This window comes from Salminus brasiliensis, chromosome 15 (genome assembly GCF_030463535.1).
Source record: "Salminus brasiliensis chromosome 15, fSalBra1.hap2, whole genome shotgun sequence".
In the NCBI taxonomy this organism is placed as follows: Eukaryota; Metazoa; Chordata; class Actinopteri; order Characiformes; family Bryconidae; genus Salminus; species Salminus brasiliensis.
In genome coordinates, this window is record NC_132892.1 from 4,305,998 (window position 1) to 4,329,293 (window position 23,296).

General features: G+C 35.8%; 1 protein-coding gene across 3 annotated transcripts in view; it reads right to left on the reverse strand.

Moving 5' to 3' along the window:
* The window catches only part of grin2ab (glutamate receptor, ionotropic, N-methyl D-aspartate 2A, b), a 147,817-nt gene that overhangs the window by 47,696 nt on the left and 76,825 nt on the right, over positions 1-23,296 (reverse strand). Inside the window, exon 1 of one of the 3 annotated variants that reach the window (XM_072656632.1) lies at positions 20,778-20,838. The exons of the other annotated variants lie outside the window; for them this stretch is intronic. Coding sequence (XP_072512733.1) covers positions 20,778-20,801 — 24 coding nt within the window. The 5' untranslated portion in view covers positions 20,802-20,838. Of the gene's footprint in view, positions 1-20,777; positions 20,839-23,296 lie in introns of those variants that run through there. 3 annotated transcript variants of the gene reach the window in all.

The window sequence follows — 23,296 nt, forward strand, 5'->3', positions numbered from 1 at the left end:
AGATAACTCAGTAAACACATATGATAACATGCTAACCATGAGATAACTCAGTAAACACACATTAACACACTAACCATGAGATAACTCAGTAAACACACACATTAACATGCTAACCATGAGATAACTCAGTAAACACACACATTAACACGCTAACCATGAGGTAACTCAGTAAACACACATTAACACGCTAACCATGAGATAACTCAGTAAACACACACATTAACACACTAACCATGAGATAACTCAGTAAACACATATGATAACATGCTAACCATGAGATAACTCAATAAACACACATTAACACACTAACCATGACATAACTCAGTAAACACATATGATAACATGCTAACCATGAGATAACTCAATAAACACACATTAACACGCTAACCATGAGATAACTCAATAAACACACATTAACACACTAACCATGAGATAACTCAGTAAACACACACATTAACACGCTAACCATGAGATAACTCAGTAAACACACATTAACACGCTAACCATGAGATAACTCAGTAAACACACACATTAACATGCTAACCATGAGATAACTCAGTAAACACACTCATTAACATGCTACCCATGAGATAACTCAGTAAACACACACATTAACATGCTAACCATGAGATAACTCAGTAAACACACATTAACACACTATTAGCTAACTTAGTTAACACACACATTAACACACTGAACATGAGCTAACTCAGTAAAACACATTAACACACTATTAGCTAACTTAGATAACACACACATTAACACACTAACAATGAGCTACGTCATTAAACACACACATTAACACACTACTGAGGAGCTAAACTAATAAACACACACATTAACACGCTAACCATGAGCTAAGTCATTAAACACACACATTAACACACTAACAGATAAATCAGTAAATACACACATTAGCACAGTATCAGATAACTCAATAAACACACACATTAACACACTGAACATGAGCTAACTCAATGAACACACACATTAACATAGTATCAGCTAACTCAATGAACACACATTTTAACATGCTAACCATGAGATAACTCAGTAAACACATATGATAACATGCTAACCATGAGATAACTCAGTAAACACACACATTAACACACTAACCATGAGGTAACTCAGTAAACACACATTAACACACTAACCATGAGATAACTCAGTAAACACACATTAACACACTAACCATGAGGTAACTCAGTAAACACACATTAACACACTAACCATGAGATAACTCAGTAAACACATATGATAACATGCTAACCATGAGATAACTCAATAAACACACATTAACACACTAACCATGACATAACTCAGTAAACACATATGATAACATGCTAACCATGAGATAACTCAATAAACACACATTAACACGCTAACCATGAGATAACTCAATAAACACACATTAACACACTAACCATGAGATAACTCAGTACACACACATTAACACGCTAACCATGAGATAACTCAGTAAACACACATTAACACACTAACCATGAGATAACTCAGTAAACACACACATTAACATGCTAACCATGAGATAACTCAGTAAACACACACATTAACATGCTACCCATGAGATAACTCAGTAAACACACACATTAACATGCTAACCATGAGATACCTCAGTAAACACATATGATAACATGCTAACCATGAGATACCTCAGTAAACACATATGATAACATGCTAACCATGAGATAACTCAGTAAACACACATTAACACACTATTAGCTAACTTAGTTAACACACACATTAACACACTGAACATGAGCTAACTCAGTAAAACACATTAACACACTATTAGCTAACTTAGATAACACACACATTAACACACTAACAATGAGCTACGTCATTAAACACACACATTAACACACTACTGAGGAGCTAAACTAATAAACACACACATTAACACGCTAACCATGAGCTAAGTCATTAAACACACACATTAACACACTAACAGATAAATCAGTAAATACACACATTAGCACAGTATCAGATAACTCAATAAACACACACATTAACACACTGAACATGAGCTAACTCAATGAACACACACATTAACATAGTATCAGCTAACTCAATGAACACACATTTTAACATGCTAACCATGAGATAACTCAGTAAACACATATGATAACATGCTAACCATGAGATAACTCAGTAAACACACACATTAACACACTAACCATGAGGTAACTCAGTAAACACACATTAACACACTAACCATGAGATAACTCAGTAAACACACATTAACACACTAACCATGAGATAACTCAGTAAACACACATTAACACAGTAACCATGAGATAACTCAGTAAACACACACATTAACATACTAACCATGAGATAACTCAGTAAACACACATTAACAAACTAACCATGAGATAACTCAGTAAACACACATTAACACACTAACCATGAGATAACTCAGTAAACACACATTAACACACTAACCATGACATAACTCAGTAAACACACACATTAACACACTATCAGCTAACTCAATAAACACACACATTAACACACTATCAGCTAACTCAATAACACACACATTAACACACTATCAGCTAACTCAATAACACACACATTAACACACTATCAGCTAACTCAATAACACACACATTAACACACTATCAGCTAACTCAATAACACACACATTAACACACTATCAGCTAACTCAATAAACACACACATTAACACACTATCAGCTAACTCAATAAACACACACATTAACACACTATCAGCTAACTCAATAAACACACATTAACACACTATCAGCTAACTCAGTAAACACACATTAACACACTATCAGCTAACTCAATAACACACACATTAACACTATCAGCTAACTCAATAAACACACACATTAACACACTATCAGCTAACTCAATAACACACACATTAACACACTATCAGCTAACTCAATAAACACACACATTAACACACTATCAGCTAACTCAATAAACACACACATTAACACACTATCAGCTAACTCAGCAAACACACACATTAACACACTATCAGCTAACTCAATAAACACACATTAACACACTATCAGCTAACTCAGTAAACACACATTAACACACTATCAGCTAACTCAATAAACACACATTAACACACTATCAGCTAACTCAGCAAACACACACATTAACACACTATCAGCTAACTCAATAACACACACATTAACACACTATCAGCTAACTCAGCAAACACACACATTAACACACTATCAGCTAACTCAATAACACACACATTAACACACTATCAGCTAACTCAATAACACACACATTAACACACTATCAGCTAACTCAGCAAACACACACATTAAAACACTATCAGCTAACTCAAACACACACATTAACACATTATCAGCTAACTCAATAACACACACATTAACACACTATTAGCAAACTGAAAAACACACATATTAACACACTATCAGCAAACTCAATAAACACACACATTAACACACTATCAGGTAACTCAAAAACACACACATTAACACACTATCAGCTAACTCAATAAACACACACATTAACACACTATCAGGTAACTCAAAAACACACACATTAACACACTATCAGCTAACTCAATAAACACACACATTAACACACTATCAGCTAACTCAGCAAACACACTCATTAACACACTATCAGCTAACTCAATAAACACACATTAACACATTATCAGCTAACTCAGTAAACACACATTAACACACTATCAGCTAACTCAATAAACACACACATTAACACACTATCAGCTAACTCAATAAACACACACATTAACACACTATCAGCTAACTCAGCAAACACACACATTAACACACTATCAGCTAACTCAATAACACACACATTAACACACTATCAGCTAACTCAATAACACACACATTAACACACTATCAGCTAACTCAATAACACACACATTAACACACTATCAGCTAACTCAATAAACACACACATTAACACACTATCAGCTAACTCAAAAACACACACATTAACACACTATCAGCTAACTCAATAACACACACATTAACACACTATTAGCAAACTGAAAAACACACATTAACACACTATCAGCAAACTCAGTAAACACACACATTAACACACTATCAGCTAACTCAATAAACACACACATTAACACACTATCAGCTAACTCAGTAAACACACACCTTAACACACTATCAGCTAACTCAAAAACACACACATTAACACACTATCAGCTAACTCAATAACACACACATTAACACACTATCAGCTAACTCAATAAACACACACATTAACACACTATCAGCTAACTCAAACACACACATTAACACACTATCAGCTAACTCAATAAACACACACATTAACACACTATCAGCTAACTCAATAAACACACACATTAACACACTATCAGCTAACTCAAACAAACACATTAACACACTATCAGCTAACTCAATAAACACACACATTAACACACTATCAGCTAACTCAGTAAACACACACATTATCACACTATCAGCTAACTCAGCAAACACACACATTATCACACTATCAGCTAACTCAACAAACACACACATTAACACACTATCAGCTAACTCAATAACACACACATTATCACACTATCAGCTAACTCAATAAACACACACATTAACACACTATCAGCTAACTCAATAAACACACATTAACACACACATTATCACACTATCAGCTAACTCAATAAACACACACATTAAAACATTATCAGCTAACTCAAACACACACATTAACACACTATCAGCTAACTCAATAACACACACATTAACACACTATTAGCAAACTGAAAAACACACATATTAACACAATCAGCTAACTCAATTAACACACTATCAGCTAACTCAATAACACACATTAACACACTATCAGCTAACTCAAAAACACACACATTAACACACTATCAGCTAACTCAATAAACACACACATTAACACACTATCAGCTAACTCAAAAACACACACATTAACACACTATCAGCTAACTCAATAAACACACACATTAACACACTATCAGCTAACTCAAAAACACACACATTAACACACTATCAGCTAACTCAATAAACACACACATTAACACACTATCAGCTAACTCAAAAACACACACATTAACACACTATCAGCTAACTCAAAAACACACACATTAACACACTATCAGCTAACTCAAAAACACACACATTAACACACTATCAGCTAGCTCAATAACACACACATTAACACACTATCAGCTAACTCAATAAACACACACATTAAAACACTATCAGCTAACTCAAACACACACATTAACACACTATCAGCTAACTCAATAACACACATTAACACACTATTAGCAAACTGAACAACACACATATTAACACACTATCAGCAAACTCAGTAAACACACATTAACACACTATCAGCTAACTCTGCAAACACTCACATTAACACACTATCAGCTAACTCAATAAACACACAAATTAACACACTATTAGCAAACTCAGTTAACACACACATTAACACACTATTAGCTAACTCAATAAACACACACATTAACACACTATCAGCTAACTCAGTAAACACACACATTAACACACTATCAGCTAACTCAAAAACACACACATTAACACACTATCAGCAAACTCAGCAAACACACACATTAACACACTATCAGCTAACTCAGCAAACACACACATTAACACACTATCAGCTAACTCAGCAAACACACACATTAACACACTATCAGCTAACTCAATAAACACAAATTATCACACTATCAGCTAACTCAGCAAACACACACATTAACACACTATCAGCTAACTCAGTAAACACACACATTAACACACTATCAGCTAACTCAGCAACACACACATTAACACACTATCAGCTAACTCAATAACACACACATTAACACACTATCAGCTAACTCAGTGAACACACACATTAACACACTATCAGCTAACTCAATAAACACACACATTAACACACTATCAGCTAACTCAGCAAACACACACATTAACACACTATCAGCTAACTCAATAACACACACATTAACACACTATCAGCTAACTCAATAACACACACATTAACACACTATCAGCTAACTCAATAACACACACATTAACACACTATCAGCTAACTCAATAAACACACACATTAACACACTATCAGCTAACTCAATAACACACACATTAACACACTATTAGCAAACTGAAAAACACACATTAACACACTATCAGCAAACTCAGTAAACACACACATTAACACACTATCAGCTAACTCAATAAACACACACATTAACACACTATCAGCTAACTCAGTAAACACACACCTTAACACACTATCAGCTAACTCAAAAACACACACATTAACACACTATCAGCTAACTCAATAACACACACATTAACACACTATCAGCTAACTCAATAAACACACACATTAACACACTATCAGCTAACTCAATAAACACACACATTAACACACTATCAGCTAACTCAAAAACACACACATTAACACACTATCAGCTAACTCAATTAACACACTATCAGCTAACTCAATAACACACATTAACACACTATCAGCTAACTCAAAAACACACACATTAACACACTATCAGCTAACTCAATAAACACACACATTAACACACTATCAGCTAACTCAAAAACACACACATTAACACACTATCAGCTAACTCAATAAACACACACATTAACACACTATCAGCTAACTCAAAAACACACACATTAACACACTATCAGCTAACTCAATAAACACACACATTAACACACTATCAGCTAACTCAAAAACACACACATTAACACACTATCAGCTAACTCAAAAACACACACATTAACACACTATCAGCTAACTCAAAAACACACACATTAACACACTATCAGCTAGCTCAATAACACACACATTAACACACTATCAGCTAACTCAATAAACACACACATTAAAACACTATCAGCTAACTCAAACACACACATTAACACACTATCAGCTAACTCAATAACACACATTAACACACTATTAGCAAACTGAACAACACACATATTAACACACTATCAGCAAACTCAGTAAACACACATTAACACACTATCAGCTAACTCAGCAAACACTCACATTAACACACTATCAGCTAACTCAATAAACACACAAATTAACACACTATTAGCAAACTCAGTTAACACACACATTAACACACTATTAGCTAACTCAATAAACACACACATTAACACACTATCAGCTAACTCAGTAAACACACACATTAACACACTATCAGCTAACTCAAAAACACACACATTAACACACTATCAGCAAACTCAGCAAACACACACATTAACACACTATCAGCTAACTCAGCAAACACACACATTAACACACTATCAGCTAACTCAGCAAACACACACATTAACACACTATCAGCTAACTCAATAAACACAAATTATCACACTATCAGCTAACTCAGCAAACACACACATTAACACACTATCAGCTAACTCAATAACACACACATTAACACACTATCAGCTAACTCAATAACACACACATTAACACACTATCAGCTAACTCAATAAACACACACATTAACACACTATCAGCTAACTCAATAACACACACATTAACACACTATTAGCAAACTGAAAAACACACATTAACACACTATCAGCAAACTCAGTAAACACACACATTAACACACTATCAGCTAACTCAATAAACACACACATTAACACACTATCAGCTAACTCAGTAAACACACACCTTAACACACTATCAGCTAACTCAAAAACACACACATTAACACACTATCAGCTAACTCAATAACACACACATTAACACACTATCAGCTAACTCAATAAACACACACATTAACACACTATCAGCTAACTCAAACACACACATTAACACACTATCAGCTAACTCAATAAACACACACATTAACACACTATCAGCTAACTCAATAAACACACACATTAACACACTATCAGCTAACTCAAACAAACACATTAACACACTATCAGCTAACTCAATAAACACACACATTAACACACTATCAGCTAACTCAGTAAACACACACATTATCACACTATCAGCTAACTCAGCAAACACACACATTATCACACTATCAGCTAACTCAACAAACACACACATTAACACACTATCAGCTAACTCAATAACACACACATTATCACACTATCAGCTAACTCAATAAACACACACATTAACACACTATCAGCTAACTCAATAAACACACATTAACACACACATTATCACACTATCAGCTAACTCAATAAACACACACATTAAAACATTATCAGCTAACTCAAACACACACATTAACACACTATCAGCTAACTCAATAACACACACATTAACACACTATTAGCAAACTGAAAAACACACATATTAACACACTATCAGCTAACTCAATTAACACACTATCAGCTAACTCAATAACACACATTAACACACTATCAGCTAACTCAAAAACACACACATTAACACACTATCAGCTAACTCAATAAACACACACATTAACACACTATCAGCTAACTCAATAAACACACACATTAACACACTATCAGCTAACTCAAAAACACACACATTAACACACTATCAGCTAACTCAATAAACACACACATTAACACACTATCAGCTAACTCAAAAACACACACATTAACACACTATCAGCTAACTCAATAAACACACACATTAACACACTATCAGCTAACTCAAAAACACACACATTAACACACTATCAGCTAACTCAAAAACACACACATTAACACACTATCAGCTAACTCAAAAACACACACATTAACACACTATCAGCTAGCTCAATAACACACACATTAACACACTATCAGCTAACTCAATAAACACACACATTAAAACACTATCAGCTAACTCAAACACACACATTAACACACTATCAGCTAACTCAATAACACACATTAACACACTATTAGCAAACTGAACAACACACATATTAACACACTATCAGCAAACTCAGTAAACACACATTAACACACTATCAGCTAACTCAGCAAACACTCACATTAACACACTATCAGCTAACTCAATAAACACACAAATTAACACACTATTAGCAAACTCAGTTAACACACACATTAACACACTATTAGCTAACTCAATAAACACACACATTAACACACTATCAGCTAACTTAGTAAACACACACATTAACACACTATCAGCTAACTCAAAAACACACACATTAACACACTATCAGCAAACTCAGCAAACACACACATTAACACACTATCAGCTAACTCAGCAAACACACACATTAACACACTATCAGCTAACTCAGCAAACACACACATTAACACACTATCAGCTAACTCAATAAACACAAATTATCACACTATCAGCTAACTCAGCAAACACACACATTAACACACTATCAGCTAACTCAGTAAACACACACATTAACACACTATCAGCTAACTCAGCAACACACACATTAACACACTATCAGCTAACTCAATAACACACACATTAACACACTATCAGCTAACTCAGTGAACACACACATTAACACACTATCAGCAAACTCATCAAACACACACATTAACACACTATCAGCTAACTCAATAACACACACATTAACACACTATCAGCTAACTCAGTGAACACACACATTAACACACTATCAGCAAACTCAGTAAACACACACATTAACACACTATCAGCAAACTCAGCAAACACACACATTAACACACTATCAGCTAACTCAGCAAACACACACATTAACACACTATCAGCTAACTCAATAAACACAAATTATCACACTATCAGCTAACTCAGCAAACACACACATTAACACACTATCAGCTAACTCTGCAAACACACACATTAACACACTATCAGCTAACTCAGTAAACACACACATTAACACACTATCAGCTAACTCAACAAACACACACATTAACACACTATTAGCTAACTCAGTGAACACACACATTAACACACTATCAGCTAACTCAATAAACACACACATTAACACACTATCAGCTAACATAATAACACACACATTAACACACTATCAGCTAACTCAAAAACACACACATTAACACACTATCAGCAAACTCAATAAACACACACATTATCACACTATCAGCTAACTAAGCAAACACACACATTATCACACTATCAGCTAACTCAATAAACACACACATTAACACACTATCAGCTAACTCAGGAAACACACACATTAAAACACTATCAGCTAACTCAATAAACACACACATTAACACACTATCAGCTAACTCAGGAAACACACACATTAAAACACTATCAGCTAACTCAATAAACACACACATTAAAACACTATCAGCTAACTCAATAAACACACACATTAACACACTGTCAGCTAACTCAGGAAACACACACATTAACACACTATCAGCTAACCCAATAAACACACACATTAAAACACTATCAGCTAACTCAATAAACACACACATTAACACACTGTCAGCTAACTCAGCAAACACACACATTAACACACTATCAGCTAACTCAGCAAACACACACATTAACACACTATCAGCTAACTCAATAAACACACACATTAACACACTATCAGCTAACTCAATAAACACACACATTAACACACTATCAGCTAACTCAATAACACACACATTAACACACTATCAGCTAACTCAATAAACACACACATTAACACACTATCAGCTAACTCAATAACACACACATTAACACACTATCAGCTAACTCAGTGAACACACACATTAACACACTATCAGCTAACTCAATAAACACACAAATTAACACACTATCAGCTAACTCAATAAACACACACATTAACACACTATCAGCTAACTCAATAAACACACACATTAAAACACTATCAGCTAACTCAGTAAACACACACATTAACACACTATCAGCTAACTCAATAACACACACATTAACACACTATCAGCTAACTCAATAAACACACACATTAAAACACTATCAGCTAACTCAGTAAACACACACATTAACACACTATCAGCTAACTCAATAACACACACATTAACACACTATCAGCAAACTCAGTAAACACACACATTAACACACTATCAGCTAACTCAATAAACACACACATTAACACACTATCAGATAACTCAATAAACACACACATTAACACACTATCAGCTAACTCAATAAACACACATTAACACACTATCAGCTAACTCAATAAACACACACATTAACACACTATCAGATAACTCAATAAACACACACATTAACACACTATCAGCTAACTCAATAAACACACACATTAACACACTATCAGCTAACTCAGTGAACACACACATTAACACACTATCAGCTAACTCAATAAACACACAAATTAACACACTATCAGATAACTCAATAAACACACACATTAACACACTATCAGCTAACTCAATAAACACACATTAACACACTATCAGATAACTCAATAAACACACACATTAACACACTATCAGCTAACTCAATAAACACACACATTAACACACTATCAGCTAACTCAATAAACACACACATTAACACACTATCAGCTTACTCAATAAACACACATTAACACACTATCAGATAACTCAATAAACACACACATTAACACACTATCAGCTAACTCAGTAAACACACACATTAACACACTATCAGCTAACTCAATAACACACACATTAACACACTATCAGCTAACTCAGCAAACACACACATTAAACACTATCAGGTGTCTTTGAACATCTTGGAACATGCTAACGTTTACACTGTACTGCTTAATTAACACACTACCACTGCATTAACCACCTCAGGGGGGCGCTATACAACACTCGGTGGAATACACTGTGATTTGCTCGACTGTCTGATCAGATGAAATCATAAAAGAAACCTGGGTTGGTTTGATGTTTTTGGGTTTGTTTGTTTTTCGCTGTACCGTACTCATACCGAACCGTGAGGTCCAAACCGCAGTGCCACGACGTTTGTGTACCCTTACACCCCTAATGAGGACCTATTTGCAATTGTTTTTTGCTGTTAGCAATGGCTAGCACTGCAAAGCACTGCAGTGTTTACCACAGAAACTTTTAATTTCCTATGAGTACCATTCACTGAGAGCTATCTAGGTCCATAACGTCAGATTAGACTGTTAGCAAAACAGGCAAAATTACTCTCAGCCTCACAGAAAGTGTGTAGAATCAGCTAGTCGGGCTAGGCTGGAGATGCCTGTCGCAGGAGCTTCACGTATATCTATCTATCTATCTATATATATATATATATATATATATATATATATATATATATATCCATCTATCTATCTATATATCTATATATATATCTATCTATATTTATCTATCTATATATATATATATATATATATATCCATCTATCTTTCTATCCATATATATTTATCTATCTATATATATATATATCCATCTATCTTTCTATCTATATATATATATCCATCTATCTTTCTATCTATATATATATCCATCTCTCTATATATTTATATCTATCTATCTATCTATCTATCTATGTATATATATATATATATATATATATATATATCCATCTATCTATCTCTATATCTATATATATCTATATATATATATATATATATATATATATATCCATCTATCTATCAATATCTATCTATCTATATATATATCTATATCTATATCTATCTATATCTATCTCTCTCTCTCTCTCTCTCTCTCTATATATATATATATATATATATATATATATATATATATATATATGATCTAGTTCTATAAGGATGATTACAGTTTTAAAAGGGTTGTTACATTATTTACAGCATCAGGTAAAAATGCATCAAGTAGCCGCCTTGGCTTCGTCTCGCTGATGTCCAGTTTGTGTTAGGGACCATTTGTCTCTACTCATTAACGGTCAGGTTCTGTTTGCTTCTGTTCTGTTGTCCTGAACGCTACGACAAAGCATAACCACGTGATCACAAGAGCCATGAATGAATCATGCTAATGCTGATACCACATTATTCATTCATGTTCATGGGTCCGTCATATGTTTTATGAATATGAACATGCTGTGCTGTGCACAAGCTTTTACCGTATAGAATTATATACACGCACAGGCAACTTTAACGCTAACTCACACGCTAACCATGAGCCACGTCGGTAAACAAGAAGGTGGTAAGGGCAAATGTGTTAAACGTGAACTAATGACCCACTTGTGAGTAAACATAAGAGCAAGCTAATGATGTAAACGCAAACTTACACGCTAACCATGAGCTAATGTGGTCAATGGGAACTAACATGGGCCCAAGCTAATGCAGAAATGCAATCAACACGCTAATTATTAGATAGAATGAGGTAAAGGCAACTAACAGTAGCCCAAGATTATGTAGTAAATGCGAACTAACATGCTAGCCATGAGCTTATGTGGTACGTCTGAAGTTACACGCTAACCATGAGGTAATATTGTAAACATAAACTAACATAAGCATTAGCGAAGTATTCACAAACTAACATGCTAACCATGAGCTAAGGTGGTATATGTGAACTGAGATTAGCACAAGCTAAACCATCACGCTGTCCATGAGCTAATATGGTAATTTTTTAACAAACGCGCTAACCATGAGTCAATGTGGTAAACGTGAACTAACATAAGTGAAGCTAAAGTAGTAAACGCAAGCTAACACGCTAACCACGAGCTAATTGGGGTAAGTGGGAACTAACATAAGACCAAGTTAATGCAATAAATGCAACCAGCATGCTAACTATAAGCTAATGTGGTAAATGCAATAAACACGCTAACTATTAGATAAAATTAGGTAAAAGCAACAAATATTAGCCGAACATCATGTAGTAAATGTCAACTAACATGCTAACCATAAGCTAATGTGGTAAGTGTAAAGTAATATGCTAACCCTGAGGTAATATGGTAAACATAAACTAACATGCTAACCATGAGCTAAGGTGGTATATGTGAACTGACATTAGCACAAGCTAATGTAGTAAACATAAACTAATACGCTATCCATGAGCTAATGTGGTAAATTTGAACAAACGCGCTAACCACGAGTCAATGTGGTAAACGTGAACTAACAGAAGTAAAGCTAAAGTAGTAAACGCAAGCTAACACGCTAACCACGAGCTAAGTGGGTTAAGTGGGAACTAACATAAGACCAAGTTAATGCAATAAATGCAACCAGCATGCTAACTATAAGCTAATGTGGTAAATGCAATAAACACGCTAACTATTAGATAAAATTAGGTAAAAGCAACAAATATTAGCCGAACATCATGTAGTAAATGTCAACTAACATGCTAACCATAAGCTAATGTGGTAAGTGTAAAGTAATATGCTAACCCTGAGGTAATATGGTAAACATAAACTAATATAAGCACTTAGTAAACACAAACTAACATGCTAACCATGAGCTAAGGTGGTATATGTGAACTGAAATTAGCACAAGCTAATGTAGTAAACATAAACCATCACGCTATCCATGAGCTAATGTGGTAAATTTGAACAAACGCGCTAACCACGAGTCAATGTGGTAAACGTGAACTAACAGAAGTGAAGCTAAAGTAGTAAACGCAAGCTAACACGCTAACCACGAGCTAGGTGGGGTAAGTGGGAACTAACATAAGACCAAGTTAATGCAATAAATGCAACCAACATGCTAACTATAAGCTAATGTGGTAAATGCATTTAACATAAGCACCAGTAAACAAACTAACATGCTAACCATGAGCTAAAGTGGTGACCATGAACTAACATGCTAACCATGAGCTAATGTATTAAATACAAACTAACATGCTAACCACAAGCTAATGTATTAAATACAAACTAACATGCTAACCACAAGCTAATGTATTAAATACAAACTAACATGCTAACCACAAGCTAATGTATTAAATACAAACTAACATGCTAACCATGAGGAAAAAGTGGTAAACATGCACTAACATTAGCTTAGCTTTGAGCAGACGCAGCTAATGAGCTGATGAGCTAATGTTGTAAGTGTAAACTAGCATACTCCCAAGCTAATGCAGTAAAAGCAAGCTAACATGCTAATCACGCTAACCAAACCTCAACTGCTAATAATGCCACATTATTCATTCATGTTTATGGGTCATGTACTGTCATTTTTTCCCACACACCCCTGGCCACTTTATCAGAAACACTACACTGCAGCTGCGCCTTGCTGGTGCAGAGTTCGACACTGTAGTCCAGAGGTGTTTGGGCTCCAGTCCTGGAAGGCCAGTGTCCAGAACAGCGCTCAAAACACACCAGTTTAACCTGGCAATTAACACATGAGCTGAATCAGGTGTGTCCGAGCAGGGAAATCAGCAATCTCTGCTGGACACTGGCCCTCCAGGAGCGGAGCTGAACACCCCCCGCTGCAGCCCATCTGTTGATGCACAGTTTGTGTCAGGCCTCCTCTAGCTCCTCATCCAGTGGTCATTTTTTGACCACAGAGCCGCTCTCAACCACGCTGTGAGACTGACATTTATAAATACCAAAGCAACACCTCTGTGTCTGATACACTCGTCACACACATGGCCATATCGCTGCACCACCGCTGTGCTGAGAATGGCCCACCACTCCAATAATACCCAGACACCAGCCGCCCTGTGGTCAGAAACAGAGGGCGGCAGATCAACTGTGACTGTCCACATTAACAGTGAAGTTAACTTTAAATTGTTGCTGATGTTAGACAGATGTTAGCTACTCTAGCTGATGTTAGACAGATGGTAACTACTCTAGCTGATGTTAGACAGATGGTAACTACTCTAGCTGATGTTAGACAGATGTTAGCTACTCTAGCTGATGTTAGACAGATGTTAGCTACTCTAGTTGATGTTAGACAGATGGTAACTACTCTAGCTGATGTTAGACAGATGTTAGCTACTCTAGCTGATGTTAGACAGATGTTAGCTACTCTAGCTGATGTTAGACAGATGTTAGCTACTCTAGCTGATGTTAGATGTTAATTAATCTATTTAATGTTAAGCAGATGTTAACTAGCTGATGTTAGATGTTAACTATCTGATTTTGGTTAGATGTTAACTACTCTAGCTGATGTTGGATAGATGTTAACAAGCTGATGTTAGATAGATCATAACAAGCTGATGTTAGATAGATGTTAACTAGCTGTTAGATAGATGTTAACTAGCTGTTAGGTAGATGTTAACTACTCTAGCTGATGTCAAATTGATGTTAACTAGCTAATGTTGGATTGATGTGAAGTACTCTAGCTGATGTTAGATATATATCAACTAGTTGATGTCAAATAGATGTTAACTAGCTAATGTTGGATTGATGTGAACTACTTTAGCTGATGTTAGATTGATGTTAACTAGATAATGTTAGATCGATGTTAATTAGCTGATGTTAGATAGATGTTAACTAGATAATGTTAGATCGATGTTGACTAGCTTTTTAGATAGATCATAACTACTCTAGCTGATGTTAGATAGATGTTAACTAGCTGATGTTAGATGTTAACTAGCTGATGTTAGATGTTAACTAGCTGATGATAGCTAGATGTTAACTACTCTAGCTGATGTTAGATTGATGTTAACTAGCTGATGTTAGATAGATGTTAACTAGCTGATGGTAGCTAGATCTTAACTACTCTAGCTGATGTTAGATAGATGTTAACTAGCTGATGTGGGCTAGATGATAACTCCTGTAGCTGATGTTAGATAGATGTTAACTAGCTGATGTGGGCTAGATGATAACTCCTGTAGCTGATGTTAGATAGATGTTAACTAGCTGATGTGGGCTAGATGATAACTACTGTAGCTGATGTTGGATAGATGTTAACTACTAGTTAACTAGTTGATGTTAGATGTTATCCACTGTACCCGATCGTAGATGTTAACTTCTCTAACTAGATGTTAAATAGATGCACACAACTCTGCCTGATCTTAGATAGATGTTAACTACGGCATTACTACGTTAGCTGCTCTAGCTGACGTCGGCTAGATGTTATCTGCTCTAGTTGATATAAGCAAGATGTTTACTGTAACTCTGAATGTGATTGGCTACATTTGGCAGTAAACAGTGCGAATGTGGTTTGTGGTCACTGTTTTACGGTGCTGGGCTTCTTCTGGGCTGGGTCTGTAAGGACAGCTAAAGCCTGATCCTTCACCGCCATCATCACCGTTCACTATAACGTCTGACTTTACTGTCTGACTTTAATTTCCTATTCCTCATGGCTCACAAGAGCACCTCTGTCCTCTCCCCTCACCATCCTATCCGAATATTCTTCCATTAGCCAAACTCTATTATTCCTTCCCTCTCTCCAAACATTACCCTCCAACCATTATTTTATCAAAGCGTGACTCTTCAAATCACTCCATCTATACTGCGCTCCATTTTAGCCCACCACCAGCCTCTCTTCATCAAAGCACTCCTTTATCCTCAAACTTTCGTCCGTGTTTTTATTCTTTTTTTTTTTTTTTGAAACCATCAAAGTACCTTAAATAACTCTCTTCACTCCGATTCAGGCCATTTTTATCCGAACGTCAGGCGTTAACCCCCTCGTCGGCCTGATATACCATCTCCCACTCTCCAAACATCAGACACTGCTCTCCACAGCACTCGGCCGGCACTGCGCTTGTTTATTCCGACCATCCATCACCCGTCTAATCACACTCTCATCCATCAACACAAACCTGTTTTGGGAAAAAAGATCAGGGGAAAAAAAAATCTCCGACATTCCCTCGTCCCCACATTCCCACATTCCTCACAGTCCAACGACGCCTCATCCATCAGCCGCCTCTCTGACCTGTGCATGTGTCAGTGCGTGGCACTTCCTCTCGCACATTACTGCCTGGGTTGGGTTTTTTTTATTATTATTATTATTTTGTAATGCATGTGAAGATGATGTCTTCATAATGTCTCTTCATTACGCTCGCCTCCGGGGCGTTTGAGGCCGTAAAAATAAATAAATAAATAGAAAAACTGAAAGAAAAAAAAGCCACCCTCAAACTCCCAGAATTCATTAGGCCTTCATTACAGTTTACCTTAAGGGCGACTAAATCTGAGAACTCCAAGTCCCAGAAACCGGTTAGTGCATGAAATTCATGCAGCTTAAGCAAGACTGAGCTCATATTGTGAGGCGCCATTCAAGCGGAGTGTGCGTTTGGCCCAATCCCTTCCTGCAGGAAGGAGGAAAGACGAGTAGTTGTTTTGTTCTCGTCTGGCTGCAGCTTCCATTGCTTCCGCTTATTATCGTTTGGATATGTTAGGTTTGCGCAATTGCAAAAAATCACACTTGGCTGCTAGATGACTTGATTAGTGTTCATTTTATATTTAGGTAAGCACACACACACACACACACACACACACACACATGAAGTATATGCGCACGGATGTGGGGTAAAGTTTGCAGACACTCATTATGGAAATGAAAGTCACGCCAATATTGGGCTTTCAGTGATGTCTTTGAACTGTTTTTCTGGGGCGGAACGAAACTGACATAAAAAAAAAAAAAAACAAGAATTTGGTGCACAAGTTTACATTTGGGGAGGTTTTCTGAACTCACCACAGGGTCACAATGATACATACAGGGTCAGAAATATACATACAGCACATCTAATAAATGTCCACTAGCTGCACCGTGGCCAGTCATCGTCAGAAGCCGTCAAGAAGTTATAGATAGAAATCTGGTTTGATATTTGACCACTCTTCCCGGCAAAATGGAGATGTTTACTACTCGATCTGATGTTAAGTAGATGTTAAGTACTCTAGCTGATGTTAAGTAGATGTTAACTACTCTTTCTGTTAGGTAGGTGTAAACTACTCTATAAGATGTTAAGTAGATGTTAACTACTCTAGCTGATGTTAAGTACTCTAGCTGATGTTAAGTACATGTTAAGTAGTCTAGCTGATGTTAAGTAGATGTTTACTACTCTAGCTGATGTTAAGTACATGTTAAGTAGTCTAGCTGATGGTAAGCACGTTAACTACTCTTTATGTTAAGTAGATGTTTACTACCCTAGCTGATGTTAAGTACATGTTAACTACTCTTTCTGTTAGGTAGGTGTTAACTACTCTAGCTGATGTTAAGTACATGTTAAGTAGTCTAGCTGATGTTAAGTAGATGTTTACTACTCCATCTGATGTTAAGTACATGTTAACTACTCTTTCTGTTAAGTAGATGTTTACTACTCTAGCTGATGTTAAGTACATGTTAAGTAGTCTAGCTGATGTTAAGTACATGTTAACTACTCTTTATGTTAAGTAGATGTTTACTACTCTAGCTGATATTAAGTACATGTTAACTACTCTTTCTGTTAGGTAGGTGTAAACTACTCTATAAGATGTTAAGTAGATGTTAACTACTCTAGCTGATGTTAACTACTCTAGCTGATGTTAAGTACATGTTAACTACTCTAGCTGATGTTAAGTACATGTTAAGTAGTCTAGCTGATGGTAAGCACGTTAACTACTCTTTATGTTAAGTAGATGTTTACTACCCTAGCTGATGTTAAGTACATGTTAACTACTCTTTCTGTTAGGTAGGTGTTAACTACTCTAGCTGATGTTAAGTACATGTTAAGTAGTCTAGCTGATGTTAAGTAGATGTTTACTACTCCACCTGATGTTAAGTACATGTTAACTACTCTTTCTGTTAAGTAGATGTTTACTACTCTAGCTGATGTTAAGTACATGTTAAGTAGTCTAGCTGATGTTAAGTAGATGTTAACTACTCTTTATGTTAAGTAGATGTTAACTACTCTTTATGTTAAGTAGATGTTTACTACTCTAGCTGATATTAAGTACATGTTAACTACTCTTTCTGTTAGGTAGGTGTAAACTACTCTATAAGATGTTAAGTAGATGTTAACTACTCTAGCTGATGTTAACTACTCTAGCTGATGTTAAGTACATGTTAACTACTCTAGCTGATGTTAAGTACTCTAGCTGATGTTAAGTACATGTTAAGTAGTCTAGCTGATGTTAACTACTCTTGCTGATGATAAATGTTACCTACTGTAGCTGATGTTGGATAGATGTTAATTACTCTAGCTGATGTTGGATAGATGTTAACTACTCTAGCTGATGTTAAATATTACCTACTGTAGCTGATGTTAGATAGATGTTAACTACTCCTAACTACTAATTTTACCGTAAAAGTGCTTAAAAGTTGGATATGTGCCAGCAAACCAACACATTTTGCTGCACAACTCCATTCTGCCAGGAAAAGGTGGTCAAATATCAATCCAGATTTCTGCCTGAAGCCTAAACTGTCTGTGACTGGGTCAAAACAAAAGTCACTAATACAAATGAAGCAGTAAGTTATTACTTTAATTTGTGTTATTTTATTACTGCCTCACATTTTATCCCTTTTGTCTGTTTTGCTGATGCAAAAAATATGTATATATTATATTAAAATAATCTATATTTTATTGCTGATACATGTTGTGGCGTTCATCTTTTATATCAGCAATAAAGTTCATTAAAACAGTGAATTTTTAAATAAGAAATTCATCTTTATAGTATTCATTGCTATATATATATATATATATATATATATAAATATATAAAACAACCTCAAGCTAGAGTTGGGCGTTGGGGTGTTATTAAATCACAATTAATTCTGTTATTGTGATACACAATATGTCTAAAGTATTTTAAGGATACTGTTCGAGTTTCATTACCAATATATATAAATATAAATATATATACACATGAACATATATATATATATATATATATGAACACATTCGCCTGCAGCCAATGCACGCATACAGTACATACACACTTTGGTGAGCAGCTCTCCATCACAGGCCCAGTTCTTTAATAAGGCATGCTGGGATCAGATCACATTAGTTAGCGCAGTTTCTTCAGCGTTTGTTGGAGCTCGTGCAGAACGCTCGTTCTGTCAGCGTTTGGAATGTAGCATCAAGTCAGGGCCCTCCGTCTGGTTCGGAGATAACACGTACGTAGCTCGTCCGCCGACACACATTCACGCCATGCTTCAGAGAGGACTGAATTATAAAAGGCTGCCTCTACTTCTCTCGGATCTAATCAAACTCAGACACACACACGCACACACACACTCACTACGACACACAAACACACAGATTTAATTATTCTCATACATCCACCAAACCCACAGTCCCTCTGATCTTATCCTCACACATATGACAGGCACATTAATTAATTAGGCACAATGAATATCACACACTCAGGTGAGGACGGCAATGGGAACTTGGAGTACTGAGTGAGTGGTTTCCGCCTCCTTCCTTTCCAGGAGTGTGTGTGTGTGTGTGTGTGTGTGGGCCTTAAAATTGCTATATGGGGATGTAGCATTTATAAAACGCTCACGTAAGAACCAAAGAACCAACAGACTGATGTTAATGAGGTTAGGACTAGACGTCGTCTAGACACGCTGCTGCTTATCATTTCCAGAGAAGAAGACGTTTATAGTGGCATGGACAGGTGTGTTAGCTGTCCTCCTAAAGACCAAAACCGGACATGATCATCTACGCTTTTCAACATTTTTGGCCGCACACGCAAACACCAAAAAACAATGACGCCCACTCAGCCGATTGACCAATACACTAATTTCTAATGTAATATTTTTTTTATTACAAATTAAAACACTGATGTGGTCAATGCCAGAAATTTTGCTTACATGAAAAATAATTACGCACAAATAATGCCTCATTTTAAATATCACTGCTACATATTTCACATTTTCTACTTATTTTAAATGAGATGAATGAAATTAACAGCAGTTTCAACACTGAGGTTTCAGACTTTTAGATCCCCACTGTATTACAAAAGTTGCAAAATGCAAATTTTTGAGGCATAAAGGGGTAAAATTACATGTTTCGTTGTTTTTCGTAATGGAAACACGTGAAAAGAAACCTAAATATGACATTTCTCTGCAACTTTTAGAGCACAGATTCTGTTTGTGAATATTATTATCATTCTTTTTTATATATTTTTTTAATATTGGAAAAAGCCTCCCATTAAATAAGCCTTAACTGTAAGTGTACTGTATTTTTTTTTACAGTAGTCTATAAGGTATTTTCTTGATTTTTGCAGATCTTCTTAAGTTCGCCTCTAAAGGCACTGGCATATAAAAAAAAAATACCCACATATTTTATATCAATATGTTCAGAACAGTCTCAGCTCTCTCTGTACTGAGACCCCACGTGACCTAGAGCACTGTGTGAAGTCATAGTCTGACCTTAAACCTCAAAAATTAAGTCAAATTTCCTGTAAAATAACATGCCTGTACTCATGTGGCTGAATTGCTTTGGTGTTTGAAATGGCTTTACCTCAGCTAATAGGTTCAGTCTTAGCTAATAAAATAGTGTCCATTGGTCAGTTTCGCACAAACCCACAGACGGACGCACAGATCCAGCAATTACAGATGAGAGGCAGATGACAAACTGCCTCGTAACTCCGGATTTGATAATGCGTCACATTTTTAAACTTTTTTTACATGAAAAGAAAATGTTATGCCTGACAGAAATTCATTTTTACATACATAAATAAATGGTAAGTCTGACAGAAATGATTTGTATGGGATTTTTGAATTAAAGAATTATTTTTACATTAAAAAGAAAAATGTTAGTCTTGACAGAAATTATTTTTTTATTGAATTATTGAATTTAATGAAACATTTTTACATGAATTTATAAATGGTAGGTCTGACAAATATTTGCGGCCTTGTCCGCTTTGAAATAATAATAGTATCTGGTCGTCTACAGCTTTATTAGGCGAATGTATTTTTCATTTCATCTAAATAAATCTTGGACGTAAACCAATAAATAATCTGACTAAACTCTCATGATTTAGATACTAAAAAATATTTTAGAAAAAGCTAATTTTTTGTCTTCAGTCTCTTTTTCTTGAACAATAATTAATTCGAATAATAACTCATTTATTTATGTTAATTCGAATTCCTCCTTCAAATTCAAGCCTTGTGTATTTTTCCCAAAAACACCCAACAAAAAAGCTCTGAAAAATCTCAGCCAACTGACGTGTCTCCGATTCCTGACTCGACTCGACATGTCCAAGTTAAACGTGCTTTCAGCCACCCTCACATTTCCCCACAGCAACCTCATCTCTGCATTCTGACAGCATTTCTTTGGATCCCGTTTCTCTTCCCCCTGTTGTACTGTGTGTTAGTTTGGGAGCACCTGAGACGCCGGCTGTCGAGTCAAGTCATGGTGAAGTCAAATAACCTTCCTCCAGGACCACGGCGCTGCACCGAACACCGCGAAACTGCACAAGACTGAATAAAGGGCAAATGTGCAAAC